The sequence below is a fragment of the Xylona heveae genome (genome assembly GCF_001619985.1).
Source record: "Xylona heveae TC161 unplaced genomic scaffold L228scaffold_1, whole genome shotgun sequence".
Classification (NCBI taxonomy): domain Eukaryota; kingdom Fungi; phylum Ascomycota; class Xylonomycetes; order Xylonales; family Xylonaceae; genus Xylona; species Xylona heveae.
This window is the reverse complement of record NW_017264193.1, coordinates 2,652,241-2,677,041: the sequence shown is the minus strand read 5'-3', so window position 1 is coordinate 2,677,041 and position 24,801 is coordinate 2,652,241. Positions and strand designations below refer to the sequence as shown.

At 49.2% G+C, this 24,801-nt stretch overlaps 13 protein-coding genes across 13 annotated transcripts; 7 read left to right on the top strand and 6 right to left on the bottom strand.

The window, feature by feature from the left end:
• Nucleotides 1-76: 76 nt before the first annotated feature.
• Nucleotides 77-1,706, bottom strand: L228DRAFT_243288 (phosphopantothenate-cysteine ligase-like protein). Its single transcript, XM_018331652.1, has one exon. It carries the CDS (start codon nucleotides 1,513-1,515, stop codon nucleotides 307-309), a length of 1,209 nt encoding a protein of 402 aa, XP_018192327.1. The 5' UTR covers nucleotides 1,516-1,706; the 3' UTR covers nucleotides 77-306.
• A 142-nt stretch (nucleotides 1,707-1,848) lies between these two features.
• On the top strand, nucleotides 1,849-3,819 carry L228DRAFT_279930 (protein kinase). Its single transcript, XM_018335740.1, has 5 exons — nucleotides 1,849-2,336; nucleotides 2,415-2,752; nucleotides 2,811-3,130; nucleotides 3,187-3,427; nucleotides 3,486-3,819. Exons 1-5 carry the CDS (start codon nucleotides 2,089-2,091, stop codon nucleotides 3,689-3,691), a joined length of 1,353 nt encoding a protein of 450 aa, XP_018192326.1. The 5' UTR covers nucleotides 1,849-2,088; the 3' UTR covers nucleotides 3,692-3,819.
• Nucleotides 3,820-4,273: 454 nt separating this feature from the next.
• Nucleotides 4,274-4,690, top strand: L228DRAFT_265135 (hypothetical protein; the record flags this gene model as incomplete). The annotated part of the gene is made up of 2 exons (XM_018334659.1): nucleotides 4,274-4,406; nucleotides 4,467-4,690. 2 exons carry the CDS (start codon nucleotides 4,274-4,276, stop codon nucleotides 4,688-4,690), a joined length of 357 nt encoding a protein of 118 aa, XP_018192325.1.
• A 219-nt stretch (nucleotides 4,691-4,909) lies between these two features.
• L228DRAFT_243284 (hypothetical protein) lies at nucleotides 4,910-6,759 on the bottom strand. The gene is made up of 4 exons (XM_018331651.1): nucleotides 6,270-6,759; nucleotides 5,892-6,219; nucleotides 5,702-5,843; nucleotides 4,910-5,651 (listed from the first exon to the last, which is right to left on the bottom strand). The coding sequence occupies exons 1-4, from the start codon at nucleotides 6,475-6,477 to the stop codon at nucleotides 5,253-5,255; spliced, it is 1,077 nt and encodes a 358-aa protein (XP_018192324.1). The 5' UTR covers nucleotides 6,478-6,759; the 3' UTR covers nucleotides 4,910-5,252.
• Nucleotides 6,760-7,643: 884 nt separating this feature from the next.
• On the top strand, nucleotides 7,644-9,993 carry L228DRAFT_243282 (putative acyl-CoA dehydrogenase). The gene is made up of 5 exons (XM_018331650.1): nucleotides 7,644-7,822; nucleotides 7,889-7,900; nucleotides 7,969-8,261; nucleotides 8,324-9,065; nucleotides 9,124-9,993. Exons 1-5 carry the CDS (start codon nucleotides 7,708-7,710, stop codon nucleotides 9,615-9,617), a joined length of 1,656 nt encoding a protein of 551 aa, XP_018192323.1. The 5' UTR covers nucleotides 7,644-7,707; the 3' UTR covers nucleotides 9,618-9,993.
• A 75-nt stretch (nucleotides 9,994-10,068) lies between these two features.
• L228DRAFT_243281 (hypothetical protein) lies at nucleotides 10,069-11,949 on the bottom strand. Its single transcript, XM_018331649.1, has 3 exons — nucleotides 11,687-11,949; nucleotides 11,402-11,615; nucleotides 10,069-11,324 (listed from the first exon to the last, which is right to left on the bottom strand). The coding sequence occupies exons 1-3, from the start codon at nucleotides 11,937-11,939 to the stop codon at nucleotides 10,238-10,240; spliced, it is 1,554 nt and encodes a 517-aa protein (XP_018192322.1). The 5' UTR covers nucleotides 11,940-11,949; the 3' UTR covers nucleotides 10,069-10,237.
• A 179-nt stretch (nucleotides 11,950-12,128) lies between these two features.
• Nucleotides 12,129-12,741, top strand: L228DRAFT_235790 (hypothetical protein; the record flags this gene model as incomplete). The annotated part of the gene is made up of 2 exons (XM_018330758.1): nucleotides 12,129-12,131; nucleotides 12,193-12,741. 2 exons carry the CDS (start codon nucleotides 12,129-12,131, stop codon nucleotides 12,739-12,741), a joined length of 552 nt encoding a protein of 183 aa, XP_018192321.1.
• Nucleotides 12,742-13,363: 622 nt separating this feature from the next.
• Nucleotides 13,364-14,608, top strand: L228DRAFT_243279 (Pam17-domain-containing protein). Its single transcript, XM_018331648.1, has 2 exons — nucleotides 13,364-13,996; nucleotides 14,096-14,608. The coding sequence occupies exons 1-2, from the start codon at nucleotides 13,415-13,417 to the stop codon at nucleotides 14,267-14,269; spliced, it is 756 nt and encodes a 251-aa protein (XP_018192320.1). The 5' UTR covers nucleotides 13,364-13,414; the 3' UTR covers nucleotides 14,270-14,608.
• A 967-nt stretch (nucleotides 14,609-15,575) lies between these two features.
• Nucleotides 15,576-18,403, top strand: L228DRAFT_243278 (hypothetical protein). Its single transcript, XM_018331647.1, has one exon. It carries the CDS (start codon nucleotides 15,671-15,673, stop codon nucleotides 18,305-18,307), a length of 2,637 nt encoding a protein of 878 aa, XP_018192319.1. The 5' UTR covers nucleotides 15,576-15,670; the 3' UTR covers nucleotides 18,308-18,403.
• Nucleotides 18,404-18,405: 2 nt separating this feature from the next.
• L228DRAFT_243277 (hypothetical protein) lies at nucleotides 18,406-18,757 on the top strand (the record flags this gene model as incomplete). Its single annotated transcript, XM_018331646.1, has 1 exon — nucleotides 18,406-18,757. A coding segment is annotated over exon 1 (161 nt), but the record flags the coding sequence as incomplete, so codon positions are not given.
• Nucleotides 18,758-19,059: 302 nt separating this feature from the next.
• Nucleotides 19,060-20,721, bottom strand: L228DRAFT_265128 (DNA glycosylase; the record flags this gene model as incomplete). The annotated part of the gene is made up of 1 exon (XM_018334658.1): nucleotides 19,060-20,721. One exon carries the CDS (start codon nucleotides 20,719-20,721, stop codon nucleotides 19,060-19,062), a length of 1,662 nt encoding a protein of 553 aa, XP_018192317.1.
• A 173-nt stretch (nucleotides 20,722-20,894) lies between these two features.
• On the bottom strand, nucleotides 20,895-22,055 carry L228DRAFT_265127 (hypothetical protein; the record flags this gene model as incomplete). Its single annotated transcript, XM_018334657.1, has 1 exon — nucleotides 20,895-22,055. The coding sequence occupies one exon, from the start codon at nucleotides 22,053-22,055 to the stop codon at nucleotides 20,895-20,897; it is 1,161 nt and encodes a 386-aa protein (XP_018192316.1).
• A 260-nt stretch (nucleotides 22,056-22,315) lies between these two features.
• Nucleotides 22,316-24,641, bottom strand: L228DRAFT_216976 (retrograde regulation protein 2). The gene is made up of 5 exons (XM_018330136.1): nucleotides 24,197-24,641; nucleotides 24,079-24,123; nucleotides 23,540-24,019; nucleotides 22,646-23,472; nucleotides 22,316-22,590 (listed from the first exon to the last, which is right to left on the bottom strand). Exons 1-5 carry the CDS (start codon nucleotides 24,359-24,361, stop codon nucleotides 22,566-22,568), a joined length of 1,542 nt encoding a protein of 513 aa, XP_018192315.1. The 5' UTR covers nucleotides 24,362-24,641; the 3' UTR covers nucleotides 22,316-22,565.
• Between the last annotated feature and the right edge of the window lie 160 nt (nucleotides 24,642-24,801).

The following is a 24,801-nucleotide window of genomic DNA, read 5'->3' as shown; positions in this document are numbered from 1 at the left end:
ACATTTCCAACGAATTCTGTCTATATTTCGAACAAAAGAAGCAATTCCTTTAAAAGCATTTGCATTTATATTGCGGCATACGCGGGCGCTCCGGATCGATTACCTCAGGATATCCATTGATTTTTCATTATCTCTGTCTTCTCATTTTAAAAGCGCAAGTACTATAGCATTGCATGGTCAGAATGAGCTCTAGATTGCGAGGAGTTCTTCAGAGGCGTTATTGTACTGTGGCATATTATTCTTCAAATGTCTAATATATGGGGCCGAGAAACTATTTTGTATTTAGCATGCCAGCGAGGCGGATCATCATTTCTCGGCGTTGGAGATGCGTTCTGCATGTCTCCTTGCGACCTCGGGCACAATTAAAGATTCTATCTCCACTTCTCGATCGATTCCAGTATCATCCGTAGAATCGGGCGTGACGACTGAACCATTGACATGCTCCGCCAGACCTATCTCCGCTTCCCGTCCAGAGATACTCTTCTTCCGTCGATGACGCGGGACGCGGATCCATGCATTCTCCGCATTCCGCGCTACAAAAACCACTTCCCACTTCCGAGTGGAGAGAAGATTGCCAATGACCAAATGATGAGCGTACCGATCAAGGGCCTGCCTTGCCTTATGTACCAGAATCGTGGGATCCGTCTCCAATTTGAAACTGACAATCATGCTCTCGGGCGCCCAGCCATCGACGAGGCGCTTGAGGAACTTGGGCACCGGATCCAAATCCACAATCAGCTTCTTGCTCTGTCCCTGCGCCAGGCATTGCTCGTCGTCCTGCTGGGAGTCCGCGCCAGCCGCATCACCAGACCCAGACCCAGCGGCATGGGTATGCAACGGAGGCTTATTCTGCTCCGACGACTGGATCTTATGCTCGGGCATCCTATCCTGGGGCACGAAAAAGTCCGACACCGCCGCCGCGAGATAAAACAGCCCCGCCGACCGCAGCGGCTGCATCAGCTTCGCAATTTCTCGGAGTTCCCACAAATAGTCCGTAATCGTCGTAAACGGGAGCAGCAGCAGCATGTTGTTGCGCTTCGCTTTGCGGTACTTGCGCAGCACCGAGAGCATTTGCGACTGATATTCCTCATTCACAAGCACCTTTCCTCCGTCCTTGCTGTTGTTGTTTTCTCCGCCTTCTTCGCCGCCCTCTTCGCCGCTTTCCGTCATAAAGTCCAGAAAACAATTCGTCGAGTGGCTGTAGTGCCGCGAGTACGGCAGCAGTGAAAACTGCCGGTGCAGGAAAATCACCGCATATCCGGCCTCCAGGAAATATTCCGCGCTCGTTGCGCCCCGTGTCCCGTTGGAAAAGTTGTCGATGAATCGCACCGTTTGGTTTTCCAGTGGAACTGTCGTGCCCCCCGAGGTCACTAGCACTACTCGTCGCCCTTCAGACAGGTGCCGCTCGATAAATGCCTTGGCTAACGTCGCGTGGTTTTGCAGAGATTTCGGAGGCGCGTTCACGGTGAAGTAGTTGTCTTCGGCCAGCTCCGCTTTGGAGCGGTGGTCTGCCATGTTTGGTAGTGCTTTTTTTTTGAGCGCGAGTTGTTAGGCGTCGTGGGTATGAGGGACTAGGCGGACAGGTTTTAAACCATTTGAGAGCGGCCGTGAGACGAACGGATGGGCTTTGTGCAATTGCTATTGTGTCCTTGTTGTGTGACGCTGAGTCAATCGGCGGGGTGCATCGCGGGTTGCTATGGTGGGGTTGGAAAGGTCAGGGGTCGTTGCTGAGTCGGACTGCAACAGGCGAGCTTGGTGCTCCGTACGTGCGAGAGCGGTGCCCGAGTAAATGCTGACGGTATGCACTAGGAGATACTGTCGCATCATGATTTTCTTTTGGACAATATTATCAGTTCCGTGACTCTGGAAAATTTTAGAGAATATTTTTGGTTTAAAGATTGGAGAGATAGGTTATGTGAAATTTCTCATCTATTGCATGTAGGACAGTCATGGAGAGTCATCTTGTAACCAATCCTTTTCTCATTCACAGTGTTTATCCTTGCCTCTTGCCTCGTGGCTGGTACGACCATACAGAGAACCCAACTTAGAGAATGCAATCCTATATGATATTCCATCCTCTTGATCACAATGGATTTAATTAGACGTGCGGCGAGGCGCAGTCTTCTTTCTCTTCGTTCGAAGCCGGCTCCAGTTCCTCGTGCCGGTCGTGTCTTACCTCAGGACGAACGGGTCGATGAGGAAATTTGTCCATTTTACAACTTCATGGATTACTACCCAGCCAAGCCTGGAGAAATACTCGCCGATCGGTATCAACTGGTGGTTAAAATTGGCTGGGGAACTCGTTCGACGGTATGGCTCGCTCGAGACATAAGAAGGTATAATAACACTGCCCTTCTTCCATATTATTGGCCCGCATGGCTTCAAGCTTCTGACGGAAAACTTTCATGAGATAGATACAAATGGCAAGTTGAACGCTTTGCGGCGTTGAAAATCAATGAACTCAATAGTGAAGAAGCTCAATACGAGCGTGACATTGAAGACCACATTGCCAAGAAGGACCCATTACACCCAGGCTATCCGATGATCAGAACATGTATTGAAAGCTTCGAAATCACCCGTCCCGAGGGAAGCCATATATGTCTGGCATATGAACCTATGAGAGAGCCTTTTTGGCTTTACCAAAGACATTTCAGAGATGACAAGCTTCCCTTTCCGGTCGTGAAGGCGTATTTTCTCATGCTTCTTGCTGGCCTTGACTATTTGCACTCGGAATGTCGAGTCATTCACACTGGTAAGCATTTCTGAATCCGTATTCTACATACAATAATGAGACTAAAAAGTTTTTCAAGACCTAAGACTTGAGAATATTCTAGTTGGGTTCGAGAATCAAGCTGTCATCGAGGATTTTGTAAAAGCACAGATTGACGACCCCATGGAATACAAGATTAATGCGTCCGGTCAAACCGTCTATCGACGTCACAATTATTTTGGGCCATTGCGAAAGCTGGAAAACTTGCCAAAAATCATTGACTTCGGCTCTTCGTGTCGAATTGATAACCCGAAAAGTGTGGGCATGCTCCCTATTCAGCCAGACCACTATCGTGCTCCAGAAGTCATTCTTGGTCGCGGCTGGACATTCAGCACAGATATATGGAATCTCGGCGTGCTGGTCAGAAGTATCCCCGCGTTTGCGCAATATGGACGCAACTAATTCTGCAGACACAGATGTGGGACATACTCGAAAACACCCAGCTATTCCAACAAGCTCATGACACGACTGGCCATTATGATGCCAAAGCACATCTAGCGGAAATGATAGCACTGCTGGGGCCACCTCCGAAGACCTTGCTGGAGAAAGCTGATGCAATGCTCCGGGTCGAATGGCCTGATGCTATCCAAGGCGAGGGAGGCAAGCTCTGCAGGAATGCGCAGCAGTTATTTGGTGGGCCATTTTTCAGTGGAGAAGGCACGTATTACTCAGAGGGTACAAATGAAGCCGCAGATTTATTGACGGCTGCTTACAGGGAAATTTCTCTATCCAGATTTGATACCGGCCCGACAACTCAAAGATACGCTTCCGTCTTTGGAGAAAAAGGATAGGGAAGAGCTATTATCCTTTGTCAAGAAGATGCTTACGTGGCTCCCAGAGGAAAGGAAGACGGCTCGTGAGTTGATGGAAGACCCGTTCCTCACCCGTTCCTCAAAGCTGGAAAAGGCATGGGATAAGTGAAGGTATCTCTATCGGGTGCGGAAACATTTTTTATATTCTCTCCTCTCTTTTCCTTCCTTTGAACTCTCTACTCACATAGATTTTAAAATCGTAGAAACGTAAAAGCTTAAGAGTTTCTTCATCGCCACATATTAATTTTAGCTGTCTCTGAATCCTATCAGGAACTGCAATAATGAAAGACTACCCAGCAGCTGTTTTAGCCCATTGAGTTGCTATTGTAGCGAGAAAGCTAGACGGAGCTAAACCAGGTAAAATCCGGAGTTAGCGTCCCCCCCATCCACTAAAGTCCCGGCGGAAGTTGAAACGACGACCCGTTATCCGCTCTCTTTATCAACCTCGCGAAAACCCCAGATTGATGCAAGTAATCGGATTTGTCATGGGCATACGAGTACCGGTCGCTCGCAATCCTCAGTACAATACGACATTTCTTATCCAGCTCGAAGAATGAATGAGACAGCTTGCTTGGAATGACGGTTTTACGTCGAACATCTCCTTCCTCCTTTCTATCAACTTACAACCACCAAACGCTCTTCTCACGCGATCATCTCTCGCCACATCTGCCGAACTGGAGGTGCTATCGTGATGTCGGCCCTGAAATCACTTCTTCGTCAGAAAAACAAAACATGGACGGCAGAAGACAGTGAAACGTTCAATGTCACTTTTGTTCCTTTCGAGAAGATATTTGACGTCGCGTTGCCCAAAGACAAGGAAGAACGTAAGCTCCATATGTCTCTATGTCTCCATTCATTTGATGACCTGTTCTGATGGCGTGTAGGCTTTCAGCGTCTTTCCGAAAGATTTACTCAACCCGGGGAGGATGAATTAAAAAACTTTTCCTCGTATTGCGACTCCTTTGCGGAAAACAACTTCCTTGTGACTTTCACGCATTTGGAAAATGCAACAAGAGAGGATAGTGATCCTATAGAGTCAAGATTTGCCGTCTCAAGCTTCCTTAGCATAGTCATGGCCGGTCTTGGACTGAGTCATCTTTCAAAGTGAGCACAAGAATAATCTCACATAGTTCTTCGCTGATAAAAGAAAAGAAAATCGGTCCAGTCAAAAGTACGTTGTTACATTGAGTCACTCAAGACACATTGCGCCGTCAAAACGGATGGGTACATATTTCGGTCAAGCACAGTACCAACGGGGGCAATTTCACCACCACCACTTCCTCTCACACTTCTGGTGGGTTTGAACAGCTTCATATTACAAATAAATGCTAACAGAGAATTGCAGGCCCAAGAAAGCAAAGATGCGCCACTCTCCGCTACTGAGATCTCCCAGATTCTCATACAAGCATATCTCGCTTACGTAGATGCGCCGAATCTCCAGAGCTACAGAGCATTTGTTTTACGCATAGCAGGAACACATCTGTCTCTCACCACTGCACAATTCTCTCGCCCTTACATAGAGTCTTTATTGCGAGATACACCATTGGCATCGCATCTTCTGATTTCCCATTCACATTCATATGAACTTATAAATGTCAATGACAGAAGGGAAGCTTTGAAGCTCATTTCGGCAGTCTTGTGTTCTTTTCCCACTAGCGTTCCTTCCCAGATCACTTCTTAAATATTTGCTGCAAGAGCCCTACTTCTGCTTCGCCACTTCGGAGGTACTCGAGGAGGCCAATGCAAAGTTTCAGAGCACCCTCTCTTCCATCCCTCTCCCTTAGATTGAAGGGAGAGGAACGCCTCACCCAAGCCGTTTCTTCCGCTGGCACCAGTCCGCTCTTGACATGCGACAGATAAGCGGCATCGAAACGAGCGGCTGACAGTCTGAGAACGGCTCCGTGAATACTAATAACAAATGACTCTTGGTCATTTGTTTTACCGAGTTGCTCGTTGTGGTTGATGGCTTGGGCCAAAAGCTCCGCGACTTCCTGAGCCAGGACAGTTGCTGAATACTTCTCATTCTCTCCTCCAGGACGACGAATGTTGCCCGCGTGACGTCGCTTAGCCTGGCGGAGGTTAGAACTGATACATGGCTCCACCTGGAATATCTACTTACCTCGAATGATACTAGTGGAACTGTTCCGTATCTGTTGGAGCCTGTATATTGACCCGATCGGATGAGATAAAGGCCTCCGTCATTCCTTACTGTCACAGTGTTCTCCCCACGCTGCAATTTCATATCTGTGCTAGTTACGTTTCTGCTGCCATTAGTTATTTATACCACATTGAAGGACAAGGAAACGTACGGTCTAATTCGATAGTTGATACTATTATACTCCATGGGTTTATGTTTCAGAGACGCGGTAATCGGGTTGAAAAGTCCGAAAAACATCTGCCTTGAGGCCTCTTCGTCCTTGTCTTCGGCGCTGGAAGATGATAGATCACTCTCGGGACTGGGGTTTCTCATCGCACCCTGTGTTCCGGGAATGTGTGCTGGGCGTGTCGCGATTGCCTCTGAAATTAGACTGAAGAGACCGAAGAATCTGTTATCACTGTACGGGTCCAGCAGGTCCACAGATCCCTTTAGGTCATCCTCGGAAGGTGCCCTGATTGCTCGAACCAGCTCCGAGTATGCTTAGACTAAGAGTCAGCTTGCTATTATACATTATAGCTATTGACTTTACCTTGGTGGTGGTCGGAAGGGATAAACTGTGACGGAAACAACCTTTCGAGAGCTAGGTTGTCTAAATACGCCACTCGAAGTGCTTCAAGGTGTTCTGACCTCCATTTCGACCCCGAGCCCTTGGATAAGGAGATGTTTTGATCGTCCCGTTCATCATCGAGGTGGGTTATTGCGTGGCCCAATTCCTCGGCTGTTGGCTGGAATTTCATCTTGAATGGTGCGTGTTTGATTATAATAAAGGTTTATCAGAGTTACAACATGTAAAATAGTTGCAAGTAATTAGAGATTCAAAATAAGTAAAATAGATGGCTATCTAAAATAATGAACAAAGTGGATGCAGGACGAAGCAATGTTGGATATATAAGTGGAGCGGAGAGGGGGAAAAAACACGTGAGCAAATACACCCTTGCTCGAAATCATTTATCCATGTTCACATTTTTATGGATGGTTCAAAGATATTTGCATTGGTGCAAAGGCAAGTAGCTGAGGATGTTGAGAAGAAATGGTACGAAGAGCAATGGCCTTATCGTATTCAGAGCTTATATAGTCTGCAAATGTAACAGTGACTACCCAGCTTTCTGTTGCCTTGACTGCTTCGTCTTCTTCACTTCATATAGGTAATATCTACTGCTGTTGCCTCATCATCTTGAATGAAGGTCATTCATTGGGCATTGGCAATCACAAGCTTTACACAAACATTTCATTGTCTATATTCAGGCTTACTGAAATTTATGCCTGTCAAAGCAGATTTCTTGGTTAGATCGGTTTCTCAAAAAGTAACGGGAAGTTAGGTTAGTTACGCTTAATACTGTCAATTTAGTCTGAGCCCGGGCCAAAGCACAACACCGTCCAGTAAGGGGTAGCGGATCCTCGCATCGAGAATTATGCTCTGTACATAAAGTAATACGCTGGATAAAGTACAAGGTAAGGTAGGTAAGTTAGAGGGTGGAATGGTTTCAGCTGGGCCGAGGTACCGAGTAGCTTTCTTGGGCCGAGGCACGTTGTGCAGGATTGGTCATAGGAACTGCAGAAACTGTGAGTGGCCGAGTGACGACGAAGGCGGCATCGGGTAAGTTAACTTGTAAGTTATGTATGGTCTTTTATTACTAGGGCGACCGAAATATTCAGCTTTCTTTAGCTAGGAATTGCGGGGCCCCACGTTTTTACGCACGCCGACTGCCGACTCTAAACGACTCATGACCGTCATCACCTATGTCGGGCACTTGTTTTCCGCCCAAGGTATACTCCGATAGAGAAGCATGTGAAATGAACCCTCGGTTGCTCCCATTCCGTTTCTGCTCAGCCCCATAAGCCGAAACATTTTGCAAGCTACTTCTTCAGCAGCGCATAGATCTTGTCTTTCTTTTCGACTTCATTCTTGCTCTCATTAGTTCGACCAGTCATTGTTCCCTCACCATTTATCCTCCATTGTTGGAAAAATGTCCCAGACATTCTCCAAAGACGACGTCTCGTCGCACAATAAGCCAGACAGCCTCTGGATCATCGTCGACGAGGATGTATATGATGTGAGTAAATTCCAGGATGAGCATCCAGGTATGTCTGCAATCACATTACTCTTTGTAAACGTGAAAGAACAAATATCTAATTTGCGACTGGCAGGTGGAAAGAAGAGTTCGTTATGAATATGCTTAAACTCCGAAATAGGAGTCTGGTTATATTCCGGCTAACCCTTAAATTAGTCTTGCAGCGAGTCGCTGGAAAAGACGCTTCCAAGCAATTTTGGAAGTATCACAATGAGGGTATCTTGAAAAAATACCAGGGACAGCTTCAGATTGGCTCTCTCGACTCCAAACCCAAGGTGGAAGCCCCGCCTACTCCGCCAGCAACGCCTCCAGCAAAGGAGGACACTGTTTCCCCCGAGTCCGCAGGACCAGCTGCTCCCGAACCGGCGCAGACTGTGGCGGAGGTAGGAGAGGCTCTGGATCCTTTTGGCGACCTGATCCCATATTCGGATCCTTCGTGGTATCAAAGCGTGAGTTTCCGCATCTCGCTAGCGGTCTAAATTCCACTTGCTAATAGAATATCTTTTCCCAGTATTACTCGCCCTACTTCAATGAGACACACGCCGCACTTCGTGCCGAAGTTCGCGAATGGGTCGACAATGAGATCCAGCCCTACGTGACCGAGTGGGATGAAGCGAAAAAGGTCCCCGATCATATCTACAAACAAATGGGTGAGCGCGGCTACCTTGCCGGACTTATGGGCGTGCACTATCCCACGCACCTCACAAAGAGTCGTGTGAAGAGCGTGCCTCCAGAGAAATGGGATCTTTTCCATGAGATGCTTTTTACAGACGAGCTCTCGGCTGCTGGTAGCGGAGGTCTTGTATGGAACTTGATTGGCGGCTTTGGCATCGGCTGTCCGCCTCTTGTGAAGCATGGCAAAAAGGAGCTCATTGAGCGCATTGTGCCCGGTATCCTCAGCGGTGACAAGCGCATTTGCTTGGCCATTACCGAGCCCGATGCGGGAAGTGACGTTGCCAATCTCACCTGCGAGGCCAAGCTATCCGAAGATGGAAAACACTATATCGTAAATGGCGAGAAGAAATGGATCACCAATGGTATTTGGTGCGACTACTTCACCACTGCTGTTCGGACCGGCGGTGAAGGCATGGGCGGCGTCAGTGTTTTGCTCATTGAACGTGCCTTTGAGGGTGTAAGCACTCGTCGTATGGACTGTCAGGGTGTCTGGAGCAGTGGAACTACGTATATTACTTTTGAGGATGTCAAAGTTCCCGTTGAAAATCTCATTGGGCGCGAGAACAAGGGTTTCAAAGGTCAGCTTCCCCGCTCCTTCTCAAAACGTAGAAAATATACTGACGTGTTGCGAATCAGTCATCATGACAAACTTCAACCACGAGCGTATCGGTATCATTATTCAATGTATCCGCTTCTCGCGCGTCTGTTTCTCCGAGTCCATGAAGTACGCGCACAAGCGCCGCACTTTTGGCAAGCGACTCATCGACCATCCCGTCATTCGCCTCAAGCTCGCCCACATGGCGCGCCAGATCGAAGCCTCGTACAACTGGATGGAAAATCTCATTTACCAGTGCCAGCGCATGGATGAGACAGAGGCCATGCTCAAGCTCGGTGGTGCTATTGCCGCCCTCAAAGCTCAATCGACTACCACGTTTGAGTTCTGTGCTCGTGAAGCTTCCCAAATTTTCGGCGGCCTCAGTTACTCCCGTGGTGGCCAAGGCGCGAAGATTGAACGTCTCTACCGTGATGTTCGCGCGTATGCCATCCCTGGCGGTTCTGAGGAAATCATGCTCGACCTTAGTATTCGACAGGCCCTGCGTGTGCACAAACTCATGGGTATGAAGTTATGATCGGAATGTTTTATTTTTATTTGTTTCTTTTTCTTTTAAATTCTCTCGTCTTATATATCATTTGATTTCAATGTATTTGGTCAGACTATTTGAGTATATGTTTTGGACTTTTCGACATATGAGAAAGAATTATAGCTTACAGTTGTTCACTTTGTTACTCTGATGTATCATTACAATACTATCTACTTTCCATTGGAACAGACACTTGGTCATAAGAACAGCGACATGGGCTCATGGCTCGCGAATCGAGCAACTCTCCTTTATATGTATTAAAGTAAACTCAAAAAAAAAATTATACGTATCTACCGTATATTCGCCAACTTTTCATCTCATGCTAATTTTAATTCTAATGCAATGTGGCTATCCAACTAGGCTCTGATACTGTGTACGTATAAAGCAAAAAATTTTAGAAAAAAAAAATAAAAAAGGAAGGAAAGAATGAGAATAAAATGTAGGGGAAAACCAAAAATAATAAATAAAGAAATAAATAAATAAATAAATAAATAAAACCCAGAATGAAAATGACGAAAATGAAGAATAACCATTTTTGAAACCTATTGGAATTCTACACGCTCAAGGCCCAACTCGGCCACATTAACTCATATCAAGTACCGACACAGTCAGACTTCTGGCCAGGACTTATCCACTTCATCTTTCCAAGCCTTAAGCCCGCCCTTGATGTCGCCAATATACCGGTTCCCGCCCTGTGCGAGGCCCATTTCCTGAAACCGCCTCACAGCCAGCTGCGAATCGTTGCCAAGACGGCAAATCACGTGGATTGGGGCGTTTGAAGGGACATTTGGAAACCAGGTAGCATCGTTACCTGCCTCTTGCAGATTCTGCGTATTCTGCGTATTTTGCGCCTCAACAGAAGAAGAAGTAGGAGTAGAAGGAGAAGGAGAAGGGGAAGGCATGCGTCGAGACTCTGCGACGATAGTCGAATACGGGATGTTGATGCTGTTATCGATATGGCAGATATCATACAGTACTTTTTCTCTCACGTCAATTAGAACGCCCTGTTCCTTGCCAGTGTTGCCGGTCTTGCGAGCGTTGTTGTACTCTGTTGCGGTTACTCTCTCGTCTGCGGCTAAGATATTCACGGGTTTAGTCACGCCGCAGAATTGCACGTAGTCAAGGGAGCCCGAGGAAAGTGACTCTTTGGTAATACAGCCTGACTCTGGAGAAAGTGCGGAACAAGCAAGACAGTTGGCACGTCGGGAGCGAAGCCGGATGCTGCGGAACGGAGGGGATCCGTATGCTGAGAATAAAAGAAGACTGGGCGTGGGCTTTTCAGGAGACCCGCTTGCAGAAGAAGAAGCAGCGCGGCGAGTGATAAGTTTAATAGTCTCTAACGCTTGTAACACGCCCATTGTGCCCACTACGGGTCCGAGAATGCCGCCTTCGCCGCAGCTCACGAGGCTTTCGGCGGGAGGAGGTCGAGGAAACACGCAACGGTAACATGGACCCCCGCTGGGATCGCCCCGGGGTAAAGGTGGGTCGTTGAGGACCATGAGTTGCCCTTCGGTTTTCAAGGCAGATGCGGATACGAGAGGCTTGCCCAGCAGCACGGCCGTGTCGGAGATGAGGTAACGAGATGTAGGGTGGTCGGTGCAGTCCAGAATCACGTCGTATTGTGCGAAGATGTCGAGAGAGGTAAGTGGGGTGAGGTGCTCGCGGTGGGCGACGTATTGTATTGTCGGGTTGAGTCTGTATGATAAGATGTTTGAGTATATATATATCGAAAGGCAACGGGGAGGGTGTTTAGGGAGGAGTTGAGATCGTACCCTTTTAGACTTTGTATGGCGCTGTCTACTTTCCGCATATCCACCTTGTGCGTCCCGTGGAGTATTTGCCTGTGCAAGTTCGAGACCTCAACGGTATCGCCGTCGACGAGGCCGAGCTTGCCAACCCCTGCGCCAGCCAGGTACGCTGCTGCGGGACATCCAAGCCCTCCAGCGCCAACGATCAGGACTGAGCTGGACTTGAGTTTCAACTGGCCTGTGTTTCGGAAGAAAACGGGTTAGTTTATGGGAGGTAGTGGTGAGGTCGCACGTGGAAGTTGAACGAACCCTCAAGACCAATCTGAGGCAGAATCATTTGTCTTCCATAGCGCTTGTACTCGTCTGCTGCGAGCGGCCATGTCCATCCGTCGGGCGTGAGACCGTCGGTTGAGTCAGGGTGCGTGGGGGTTTCGAGGCTCGGAGATGGACGAGCATTTGCGGCGGCGAGATCAGACTTGAGCTCGGATAATTCACGCTCCAAGCCTTTGACTCTTGCTTGAAGAGAGTCAATACTCTCCTGGGTCGTGTCTGCGCTGGCCATCGTGAGAATTTGTTGTTTGTAGCGGAGAAACGTCGGACGACTTGGCGTTTACTTTTTGCCTGTGAAGCGTGCTTATCGATAAGACGCGATAAGATATTTTCGATCTTTCGATCTCTCACATTCAACACAAGAACACATTTCACTCAATTTCCAATTCTTCGCTGTGCCAAAACCCCTCCTTTGTTGAGAATGGTAAGTTTATTCAATCAAAACATTCTAGCGTCATGTAATTTGGATACTGAGATTCATATAGGCACCCACAGCTGGAAAGCGATCCTCCATCCGAAGCCGGGCAGCGGCGAAGACCAATGCAGCGGCCGCCTCAAGACCCGTTGCGACAGCTTTTGATACGGGATTTGCAAACACCAAAAAAGACAAGCGCACGATCAAGCATTCTGCCTTTCTGTCAAAGATTGAGAAAGCCAACTCTAACACCAAGAAGCGCAGACGGCCATCCAAGAAGCTGGTGGCGGACCTTGACTCGCTCGTCAGCGCCTTGCCCGACAATGACGATGACGAGGTGCAAGATGAGACTGCGACAGCGCGGATACGTCACAAGAGTTTGAAGTCCAGACCTGGTGCTATGAAGCGCAAGGATAAGCTGGAGAAGATGGAAATGGAGCGGTTCGCAAGGAATATGGCACAGATGGTGGAGTCTCGGCCAAACCAGCCTTCATCTAATGATGCTGCTTCAAGCGTCCAGGCTGCACCGACACCATCTACTACCTCAGATAGATGGGCGGCGTTGCGTGGATTCATCTCCCAGACGATGGAGCAGAAGCCGGAGTTCAAGACGGCATGATGCGTCCAAGCTGCCTGCGATTGGGTAGAGCGACCATGGTCTGGCAAAAGAGAGCACTTGGACTGATGCATGTTTGGGAAAGGAATGGAGTACGCTCGAGATGAGCGTTACGAGGGAATTGCATGATTTCTGAGGCGTCATGAATGGAGTTTGTTGATTGTTTTTTTAAGCTAGTTCGGACTTTTCCTATTTATATACAGACGTGATAGATGATTGTCTTTCATGTCGGACAATTCATCGTAATGGATACTTTTGAAAGACGTATTTTTGAATCCACAGGAATCGGTGACAACTGTAGGGTCTGAAATCATATTTGTTCTGGCATCTTTTCAAGGATTTCAAAGTCATGTATGAGATATGGGGTATGATTTGCAAAGGACAACTTGGAAATACCACATAATGAATACAGGAGACAATTCAAAATCATATGAATTATTCATAATATAGGATTCTGCTCTTCTCTTGTGATGGACATAACATTGCCAGATATTCACAGAAAAGTAAATGCCATACGGCTCCGGCTAAAGTTGCCCAGCGTAGCGAGAAGCGCCGACCTTCGCTAAGACTTTCGGCAATTATGACGATAACCACGGCGAAAGAGCTCCGTCAAGCCTCGGGGAGGATCAGGCATCTAATAGACAACTTCAACTCTCCGCAATCCAAACGATCAACCATGTTGTGCACGACATCTGCATCTCCGCTGCGTGCGGCGGTGCTTTCAAGCAGAGTTCAATCAGCACCATTCCAGTTTTCCAGCGCTTTCTCTACAACCTCACGGCCGTTTGCTCGGAAATTTCCCGTTGAGCGGTCACCCGCTTCCATCACCGTCCAACCATGGTGCTCTACGGCGACGTCGTTCTCCTCTTCTGCCAACGTCACGCCAGTCAGAATCTTGACCAGATATGCTTCCTCGTCTTCTACCTCCACCTCTGCGCGATCAACGTCTTCCGCCTCCACTGAACCTGCTGAGGGCAAGCTCGATTGGAACACCTTTCTGCACCTGCGCAAGGTCCGTCGGCGGTATAATCTTGCTGCATCTATCGGATCGTCAATTACTACAACGATTGTCGGCATGTCGGTCCTCTCTCAGCAGGATCTAGATCTCCTCAATGGGCAATACTTTGGCCTGGATCCATTTGTGATATTGGGATTGGTGACTGCTGGATTCGGAGCGCTTGGATGGCTTGCCGGCCCATTTTTGGGGAATGCCATCTTCAAGATCGCCAAGAGCAAGCAGTCGAATCAGTTTGCAATTGTAAGTTTTGAACGGCATCTCTTTTGACTGGCGAGACATATTGTGGAACGGAGAGAGTGTGTGCTAACAGGAATCTTCCCCTTCTTCCGCCACGAACAGAAGGAAAAGGAATTCTACAACCGCATCAAGCGTTACCGGGTTGATCCTTCTTCCCAGTCCTTCTCCAACCCGGTGCCGGACTACTACGGTGAAAAGATTGGCAGCGTTCAGGGTTACCGCCAATGGCTAAAGGACCAGCGGGCCTACAACAAGAAGAAGCAGTCTTTCTTGTAAACTGGAAGTGCACTTCAATTCTTGTGAAATGTTTTGGAGGATCAATGGTTTGGTCGGGGTCAGGTGTTGCACCTTGCGTTGAGAGCAGCAGTCAGCAATTGTTGAATCATTTTGATTTGTCCAAGTTAATGGCGTTTTTTCCCTCTTGTTTCTTTATTCAGTTGTTTTAAGCTCTCATTGTACAAAGAGCATGAATCCATGTAGGAGAGCTTGATAGGACGAGCATTTGCGGGGTCGACAAGGGCTTTGATAGGAGACTCTCGTGGCTCTCAGCAGCGTAGCTTGGCGCCAGAGCGCCTGAAGTGTAAGAAAAGAATGATATTCAAATTCCACTCCTGCAGATAACAATGTGACGTGCAAAACGATACAGGCGATTGGAGAATTTTGGAGGATGCACCCCGCAATAAATTTTTCGTTGGCATACATGGCAGCTTCACAGTGACAATTCATACATATGTAACACCAACTTGCGCTGCTCATTTTCAATGCTATAAGCCACCAAACATTTCCGATCAATACTTCTTGGGAGCTCTCTCATGATCGCAAATCTCACTGGCCGTGGTCGACTAGGTTTGATGTCCAGTTCCGTTCTGTGGCATATACAGTGCATACTGTGAGCATGTGACGGATAAGACGTTAGCATTGAGTGAGCGGGCACAAATAGGCACAATGCCGCGAATGCAGGCTCGCAATTGAATCGAGGTTCCGATTGATCAGCTTATTAACGAGGAGATAGATCTTCCCCTGGATCCTGCAGCATCACATGTGCTTTTTATCGGTGCACTGGATATGCAATGACAGCGAAGAAGTTGGCCGTTCCTCGCCCCACTGGGGGTGAGCAAGGCAGCAATGGTAGCGAGGCGGGTGTGCCCGATGTTGGTTGTGTTATTATTATCCCCCAGGGGGCTTAGCTTTGGCGAAGGATGAGCTTATTACTGTGTCGCTATTAGTTCAAAAGAATTGAATGGGTGACATGAACTCCAGCCGCGTGGGCGGTTGTTGTCGTCTCGTTTAAGCGGTTCATCTCTACCTCTGTCCGTTGACCACGTCAGGTCCACAGATGGGCGAGATAGGTAGAGGATGCAAAGACTTCTCGAGCGAGATGAATTTGAGACCAAGGCCCACTTCCTGACCTCAAAAACAATTGACTCCGTGAATCCTCAAAAAGCAATTTTTCTCTTGAATAATCAAAATTCAAGTGTCGAGACCAAAATAATTTTTGGCTATAAGTGAGCAACTTGTATACGAAGCGCTATCCCACACCCTTGACAGACGCCGCAGGGGCCAATGAAGTGTCATAGCCGGGGGCCAACCACCTCCAGCTAGCCGCCAAGTTTCCCAGTGACCTAGTCACTCCACCGACCGCCTTCGTCCAGGACTACGCCCCATTTCGATAAAGAAATGCCGTCCAAATATCGAGAAAAGGACATGAACGGCGAGAAGAGCCGTCCAAAGTCCTCTCATTCATCGCGAAGACCATCTTCGAGCACCATCAAAGACTCTCACCGTCGATCAGTTGCCCACAAGAAATCAATCACCTCGGACACGCAATCGAGCATTCACACCCCCGCCATGTCAATTCCGGAGCTTGGTAGGCGTTCCTCGATGACGTCTTCTTCGTACCCATCATTCTCCAAAGCACACAGCAAAGAATCAGTTCGGCCCGGTGCAGCACCATATACACCCGAATCGACCGCCTTAGATGGAAAGACTGGAGACAAAATCAAGCGGACTTCTTCGTCAAAAGAACAATCGAGACAGGCCACCAGAGATGAAGCTCCTCCCAGCCCACCGCTTACTGCTGTGGAGCCGGATGGGCCACGGAGTGGAAGCAGGAGCAGCATGAGGAAAGTGGCCGAGACAGTCAGGGAGGAAATGGAACAGGGCCGGCGGAGTGTTGATAGCGGCTCACGCACGACCGCACGACCAAAATCCAAATCCTCAAGTGCTAGCCTACGGAAACGGTCAAAGGAAAAGGAAAGCAGCGGCAAGCTCTCGTCAAGATCATCTGCAACCAAGTTGAACTCTTCGGGAAGCGGAAGCAAGCCAAAGCCTGCTGTGGTTGTCGAAGAAAAATCGGACATCTCGCGCAATGAACGCCCATCCTCAGCAGGGATCAACGTGGAAAGAATACGAAAGGCTGGCTCAGCACTGTCGGTCGACTCTCAAGCGACTTCAGTGGCTCGAGACCGCAAGGCAGTACCCCTGCCTTCTGGTCGCTCATCAAGAGGAGGTTCGTCCCCTGTATCATGTCAAGATTCATCTCCAAGGACGCCCACGGGCCGAGAGCCCCATTTTGCGCCCATTGAGCCTACCCGAAAAGCTACCCCAGTTGTCGAAGTGCACATTGAAACAAATAATAATTATGACTATGATTCTACATATTCAGCGGGAGATCCGTCTGCCTATCCTGCTCCACCTCCGCCGCCGCCGCCACCGCCACCACCAGTCGTGCCGCAGGATGTACCGCGAGTCGACTACCTATTACAAAATGGGGGACTGACGAGCGTGGTTCCGAGGAACTTTATGTTAGCAGGGCAACCCGCTGTAGCACAACAGTTCCCCGCGGCGCGGTTACAGTCTCCCCCTCGGGCTCAAGTCGAAAAGGTGTTTTCTCCATTCAATGATTTGCTCGAAGACTACTCCACCGTTTTATCAAAGAAAGGCTCACTTGCTGTTGCGACCGGCTACAAATCCATTGCTCGAAGGCTACTCGACCGGCTCGAAGCTGTTTTCGCGCGAAACATATCATCCGAGCATTGTCACTGCAGCCTTTGCCAGTCAAAGAATGATACAAAAGAACAAGGAGAAGAGACATGGGTCAGTTGGGGAGAGGTTCTCGAGTTTGTGTCAGGTCGTCGGGAATTGCCTCAATGGCCTCCATTCTCCCTTATTAATGAAGACGTTGGGTTGGGCATTCACAACTCGGAACGGCGCACTCCAATGCAACAGCTTGACATTGACGTACCGGAAGAATTTCGGGAGCACTACATTCGACAAAGTCGCAAGACAAAGGATGTAGTTGACAAATGGCTGGCCTCTCAGCCCGAGCAGCCCTCGAGCGCCCCGCAGGAGGTTGACGACGATACACTTACCTTTGCTATTCTTACACGTCTTGAGCCAGAACAGCGCCAGGGCTTCATGAGCCTCATGGGCCGATCATCAACATTTTCAGGATCACGCGCACCAACGCCAACGGTCAAATCTATCAACTCGGAACAATTATCCAAGACGGGCCTGGCCTTGCAGCGATTATACCGACTACCGACCCCACCACGCGAACCAGAAGCTGCAGTTTATCTCCTCAACAACTCTAGTCTGCACGTTGTACTTGCCACGCTCGCCGCCATCAGCCAAGGAGAATGGGATGTCCTCGTATCAGGCCGCTTCGATGGTTTCCTCTGGAGCGGCATCGAGTACCCCCCAACGGCATCGATTCTCTCTAACGGCCCTTCGCGAGGTCCGACGCCACTCAGTAGAGGCCCGACACCGTACAGCCCTGAACGAGGTAGCTCTGCAACACCCTTCCGCACATCCACGCCATTCTATAACAACAATACTGGTGCTGGATCATCGATCTCTAGAGGCGCCACCCCTGCTCCCGGTGGGCCCGGCGCACCTCTTCCAATGGATGAAGAAGCCGAAATTGCCGTGCTCGCAGAAGTCGAACGCGAAATCTACATGGGCATGGAAGCGCTCGAAGACGCTTTCGAGGCCCTCCACAGTAAAGCCGAAATCGTACGGAGCGCAATCAGAGAACGAAGTACCGGTTTAGCACTCGCCTCGCAGGCTCGAAAGGGTTCTATGGCTTCCAATCTCGACGCCCGACTTGGCACGCCGGCAAGTGGTATCGGTGGCTGGGAAAGCGAAAATGACGAATGGATCGACGACGGCCTCAGCGAACTTGCGCCAGATGATTCGGCGAGTAATGTCAGCAGCTCGCGCATCCGTCGGCCGAAACGAAGAAACGAGAGACGAACCCCCGCCCCAGTGGAGGAAGAGGGCAGCGATATCGAAGCGGAAATGGCGAGGCGGTAGTCGATGACTGAAGCATGATGACGTTATAATCTTTTTTCCAGCGTCTCCCTTTTGTGTTGCATTGATTTTTTTTTTTTTTTTTTTTTTTTTTTTTTTCTCAACTTTGACCGGTAATGATTAATGCCACCGCTTCTCTTTTCCAAATGTAACGCAAATTTAAGGCATGACGATGGTTTACGGAGTTCTATTTCTCCTTTTATCTTTGCTTATTACATGTCTATACCTCTTCATTCACGTTATCTTTATTTTGCTCTACTCATCGCAATCTTCATTCCCCTTGAAGCATATCGCTGGCCATTTGCTTCTACCCGTTTTACTCTCTTCATGAATATATCAAAAATAACCATCACGACTACGGAATATGGGCGCTTTAACTAATATTTAGTTTTAATTTAACTTTACTTTGCATGACCCTTCTCTCTCTCTCTAGCTGGCTACATTATCATGCACTACTTCTACGGCACGTTACTCAGCTGCCTTAATTCTGACAATTGAATTTGAATTCGAAATCTAAAACTTTACTTCTAGTAATACTAAATCTCGCTGTAGTCCGCAACAAGTGGATATCACATGAAAACAAAATATGTTTCTATGACAAAGACTCCTACTCCAATCAACTATACCCCCTGGCCCGTCTTTTCTTCTATTTCTTCAAGGGTTATTCTTTACGACGTCTTCAACTCTTCAACTCTTCAACTCTTTTCAACCTCGTTGCCCTGCGGCTCTTCTACACTTTTCTCAACCCCTTCTTCCTAGTCATTCACATCACCTTTCGCATCTCGTGGCGCACCCTCAAGCGGATCCACGTCTTCACCGACACCCTTCTCCGGCTGAGTCTCCTGCTCCTGACCCCCTCTCTGTTCCCACATCTGCTCCTGCTCCTGCTCCTGCTCCTGCTCCTGCTCCATCTTCCGCGTCCCATCCAAACCCATCTCGTCAAGAACAATCTGACCACCACTTCTCGTAGCCCGGTCAATAACCTCCCTAGACGCAGGCCTTTTGTTACCAGTACGCGGATCCCATTCAATTCCCTCCTTGAGCCACATCCAGCGCAGAAAGGCAGAGAGTTCTTTGTCTGCGGGCAGGACGCGTTTCCATTCTGGTTCGAAAGCTGGAGACGGAGCCGGAGCTACGGGGGGTTCCAAGGGATCGGAGGGAAGTGAAGGGGGTAAAGGATCGAAAGGTGCTGGAGGAGTTGAAACGGCGAGAGAATGTGAGGGAGTCAAAGAATGTGGAGGGACAAGGACAGCTGCGGGAACATGCGTGGGAAGAGGAGGTTGTAGATGTGGATGTGGATGTGGATCTGAATTGGAAACTAGGTCTGGAACCGAATCTGGGCTCAGGTTCAGGTTCAGGTCCACTCGTGGCATCGAAGACCTTGAGTCGTGGTCTGGGACGACAGGGACATGGGGAGAGGAGAGAGGGACTGCAGATCCTCCTCCTCCTCCTCCTCCTCCTCCTCCATCATCTGCTGCTGCTGAAGAAGAAGCATCGCCACCACCACCACCGACATCGACCTTCCCAGCATTCCAATCTGGCGCTTTCCCGCGTAAGGCATCCCTACAAAAGATTCTCCAGCTATCAATCGCATATGGCCCCGTGGTAGGCAAATGGGCAACCTCCCACGCTCCATTACGCGGATCCGTATCTTCATCGGGGACTACCTCGCGGGGTTTGATATCTCTACCGTCGCCTCGGTTCGGGTAATGGAGCTTACGATGGCGTCTTCCCGGGCACGGAGGATCTTGAACCCACGTTTTAGCCAGCTGGACGTATCGTTTGGCGCGGGTATTATGGAGACCGAGATGCTGGATGAGGCTGGCGACGTCGGCTTCGTCGGCGGCAGCGAGGGCGTGGGGAGTGGGGTACCGCTGCATGAGTGCGTAAAAGGCGGGGATGGCGTGGATGCCTTTGGTGCGGTTGAGTAAGGTTACGGCCACGAGAAGCTTGAATGGATCGTGCGCGTATTTTTCTTGGATGAGGCCGAATGTTGGGGAGGTTAGGGGTGGGAAGGGGATACAGGAGAGTGGGTCGCCGGCGGTCAAGCAGGGGTTGTTGGATTCTTTGGGTTTTCTGGATTTCTTGGGGGATGCATGGGACGCAGAGGATGATGGAGGGGATAAAGAGGACGGAGGAGCAGGTTTGCGTGGAGAAGTAGTGAAATATGGTGATTTTTTGGCGGTTTTGGTGCCGGTGTTGGACGAGGAGATGGTGGTGGTGGTGGGGTCCGCGGGCTGTTCTGGGAAAGAACGACTAGGCTCTGTCGGAGTAGAAGAAGAAAAGTAAGGAGACTTCTTAGAGGGTCTTTTGGTTGGTGATTCTTTTGCTTTTGCTTTTGCCTCGTCTGGTTCCTTTGATGGTGACGGCGCACGACTGCCTTTTTCGGACGAGTAGGAGGAAACTTCTATTTGCATTTTCGGGCTATCAGAGCGAAAAGGAGGAGAACAAGGAGGACAAGGAGAACTTCTCTCCAGTGTCAAGGGAGAAAGCACATCATCAAGCCGGACTTTCTCCCCTTCAGATGGACTACTGAGCTCTTGCTCAATCTCCGATGCCTGGCTTGATGTTAACGTGACCTCATCACCAATTATGCTTGCCGGTGAATCATCGGACTGCGAAAACCCTGCTTTTTCTGAGGCGTCTCCTGCGCAGCTTGCTTTCTAATGTTTTCCTTATTCTTCTCGTTCTTCTTTTCGACTTGAGACTCGGCTCCGTTGGAAGACTCTTTCAAGGGTGTTGAATCGCCCTGCGGCTGTGCAGAAGAAGACTTTCTCTTCTTTCTATGCCTCCGTTTCTTCGGACTGTCGTTTTCTCCTTTCTCAGGCTTACTAGGAGTCGCACTCAGACTAGCATTTCGCTTGTCATCAGCTTTCCCTTTAGCAACAGGAGTTTCCGAGCGCTTCTCATCCGATTTATTGCCCGGCCCAGTCCCTGCTTCTAGCTTATCCATCTCGAGTTTGCGCTCGCGTTTCTGTCGTCGCTTGTTCCGGTACTTTTCTTTCGCGGGACTGCTGAAGCCGGTCGCTTCATTTTCAGCCGCATCAGCTTCCGCACGACGATCTGATTTTGACGAAGACGAAGACGAGGACGAGCGACGGCGCTTCTTTTTGGTGGTGGATTTTACTTGGGAAGTGGCAGGGACGGGCTCGGGTCTCATGAGTGCTTCCATGTACTGGAGAACATCCGCAGAGTCATCAATCTCGAGGCCGAATGGGCTGCCCTGGCGATACCAATGGTCTGGTGCCTCGAGCTGTTGAGTCTTCTTGGCCATCTCGTTGTAGCGCTTGATGAAGACAGAGCGTGCATAGCGAACGCTGTCTGCTGCTCGTTCGCTGCTCAGCTGAAGCGCACGAGCGTATTCATACACATTTGCCGTGAATCGCCGTCTCTCGGTCTTTGTATGAGGTGCAAGAGGGTTCGCGACGAAGGGGTGCCGGAGGACGAAGGCCTGGATTCGCTCTTCAGCATCGCCAGCAAAGGAGACAGTGTCCGGAACGATGGACAGAGAGGCGCTGGCAGCATCGAGGTCGATGATAGATTCAGGTACAGTGCGAGGACCGGAGCTGCTTCCTTTGCGCTCAGATTGCTCAATGAGCTGGGGCGCAGCTTTCCTCAAACGCTCTTGTTCTTCTGGCGGGGCCATACGAAATATTTCTAAGAAATCTTCCTTGGTGAGACCATTGAGATCGTATTCGTCTCCGAAGAGCTCATTCTCGCTACCATTCCCACTGGCACCTGCTCGACCCATTTTTCGGGTGGACGTCGTGAGATGGCTGAGGTGGTGGTTTGTTTGTTTTGTGAAAGAAACCCTCCAAAAAGGAAAAAAGTTGCCCGGCGCTTACTCTCGTACTTTATCCGGGGAGGGTCTGGGGTAGCCGGTATCCGACTCGCTTACACACTGGGCAAACTTGTTCCTGTTTGGCTCAAGGCACCGCTGCATACAAACAAATGTAATGCAGCTCTGCACGAAGCACTCTCTCACGCAATCAATAAATTTAATGTTCAGATAATAGATACAGCTTCGGAGGATTACTAATGTGGGCGCAAAATATAAACGAAATTGATCCTGAATTGGGCACTTGAAGAGGCAAAAGCTATATAGCTGCAAATTATTACTGAATATCACCGATTCATGGTGCGCAAGACCCATATTAGATATGAAGACGGCAGCGTTCCAGATAGACACACACGTGCACTGGACACCATGTGCAACGCCAAGACCCTGACTTTTCCATCTCACCTTGGTATCTCTGGGACACTAGAGCGTATATAGGAAATCTGGCCTGCGCAATTTATTAGATACTCAATTCTTTGGAAGCCTAAACTTGTTCAACTCACCTCTTATCACCAAGCATTTCAATCTCCTCCTGGCTCTTGCCAGCTACCCAACCGTCTCTTTCACCGGCACGCCTCTTTGCATTCTCTCGAGCAAGAAGAAAATGCTGCACGATTGAGCCGCAAAGCAAGAAGAGCACCAAATATGCCAGTACAACGGCATGTCCAGGAATGTACCTCGGTGCATCTGACTGCCGGTATATATTGCTACTGACCACACCGTTGAGGTTGCCCCAGCCTATGACGAATCCCAAGGTGACTCCTCTCTTGTAAACTCCTTCAGTATTGTTACTGGACCAGGAAATGGTGTTGGGAATACACGGATAGATTCCCAAGGCGCCTAGAAATGTGCCGGCATATTTGACGCCAGCGGATTTGCCGCCTAAGAGCATACAAAATCCGGTAATGCCGAGTAAAGACGTTGCCATGTTGCAATATCCACGTTGACGAGTACGATCAGCAATGTATCCAACAAGAATTGTTAGAATGCACGCCGCAGCGTAGGGAGGGACGGAAAGTAATTGAGCCTTGATAGATGTATAGCCGAGCTCATCGATGATCGAGGGCAAAAAGAGAGAAAAGGCGTACAGGGCGCCGTCGGCACCCATGTAGACAATCGCAGAGTTCCACGTCTTCCAGTCCTTTACACTAGCCCAGAAGTATTTCATCTTGAACTCTTCATGCTCTGCGCTGGATTGCTTGTCTTCCTTGAGTCGACGAATGACTCGCTCTCGATCTTCAACAGACAAAAAGCGAGCCTCGTCGGGAAAATCATGGACCATCCAAAATGAAAGGACTCCGATAACCACCGTTGCCAGTCCTTCGAGGATCTTAAGGTGCGGATATTAGTCGTGTTCATCTCTTTGTGGAGATTAGACGGTGAGAAAGGGGACTCACAAAGATCCATGCCCAACCAGGCTTTCCACCAATACCATCCATTTGGATAATGGCTGCGGCAAGCAAGCCACCAAAGGAGCCTGCCACGGCTGCAGCGGAGAAGAATATGGCAGATCGAATGCCGAATTCGCAACGCTTATACCAGCACGATAGGTAGTAATTCACTCCTGGGAACAGGCCGGCTTCTGCAAGCCCAAGGAAGAAACGCGCAGCAGCGAGGCCTGAAAAGTTGTGGGTCAGGCCCATGGTGGTCATGCAGATTCCCCATAAAATCATAATTATGGGTAGGAAGACGCGAGGTCGCAAACGCTTCAGCAAAACATTGGTCAGAGGCTCAAAGAGCGCGTACGAGACGAAGAAGACAGAAAGCGCTGCACTATACTGTCCATTCGTCAAGTGCAGATCCTTAGGCAAGCCAGCAATTTTTGCATTGCCAATATTTGTACGGTCAAGGAAGGAAGCGAGGTAAAGTAGGCAAAGCTGTCAATCCACAAGTAAGCTTTGGGGGCGCAATCCCAACATTCGTGAAGAAGACGAACCCATGGAATCAATCTTATATCAAGCTTCCAAAGCAGCTTGCGATCCTGTATTTAGTTTCAAGCAAAGTCAATTGAGATTCAATACACGAAAGATATTTTGTCCAGAATATTTCCGTACAATGCGTTTTCGTTCTTCCTCACTGAGTCCAGCGTCTGGATCTGGCGGGAGATCTTCAAAGCGTTGGTCAGCGATGTGACCAGGGGTCGCGCCTTCAATCTTTTCCTTCTCCGAAGACCCCCGCCCGTTCTCGAAATCTTCAGAATGCAGTATATTAAGCTTCATTATGGTACTATTGGCCTTGAGCAAAGAATGAAATAATCTGTAATGCAAGAGTATCACGCAAGGGCGACTGCAAGAAAAGACCGTGACTCCAACCCTCGGATCAGCGGCAGGGGATTCGTCACGAACGGTCGCGCCAGTCCTCCCACCCCCTCTCCCTCACCTGTTGGCGGCTCATTCGGCCAGTCAACATCTTCAATGACGTTCCACGGATCGGGGTGAAGTCTCCGAGCTTCGTTGCTGCTTTCCTTCAGACACAAGCAAGCCCGCTGTAACTTTGTTTGTCCTCGGTGATTAACTACAGTAATTGCCGAACCTCGCTTCCGCCTGTCTGCTAGCGAAATGCGGGGTTTCGTGGGGGTAACGTGGACAAGTGCCAGGACCGGGGCGACGCTACTCCGATAAAAGTAACAACTTGGCAGACGACAGTCTATCAACCGCTA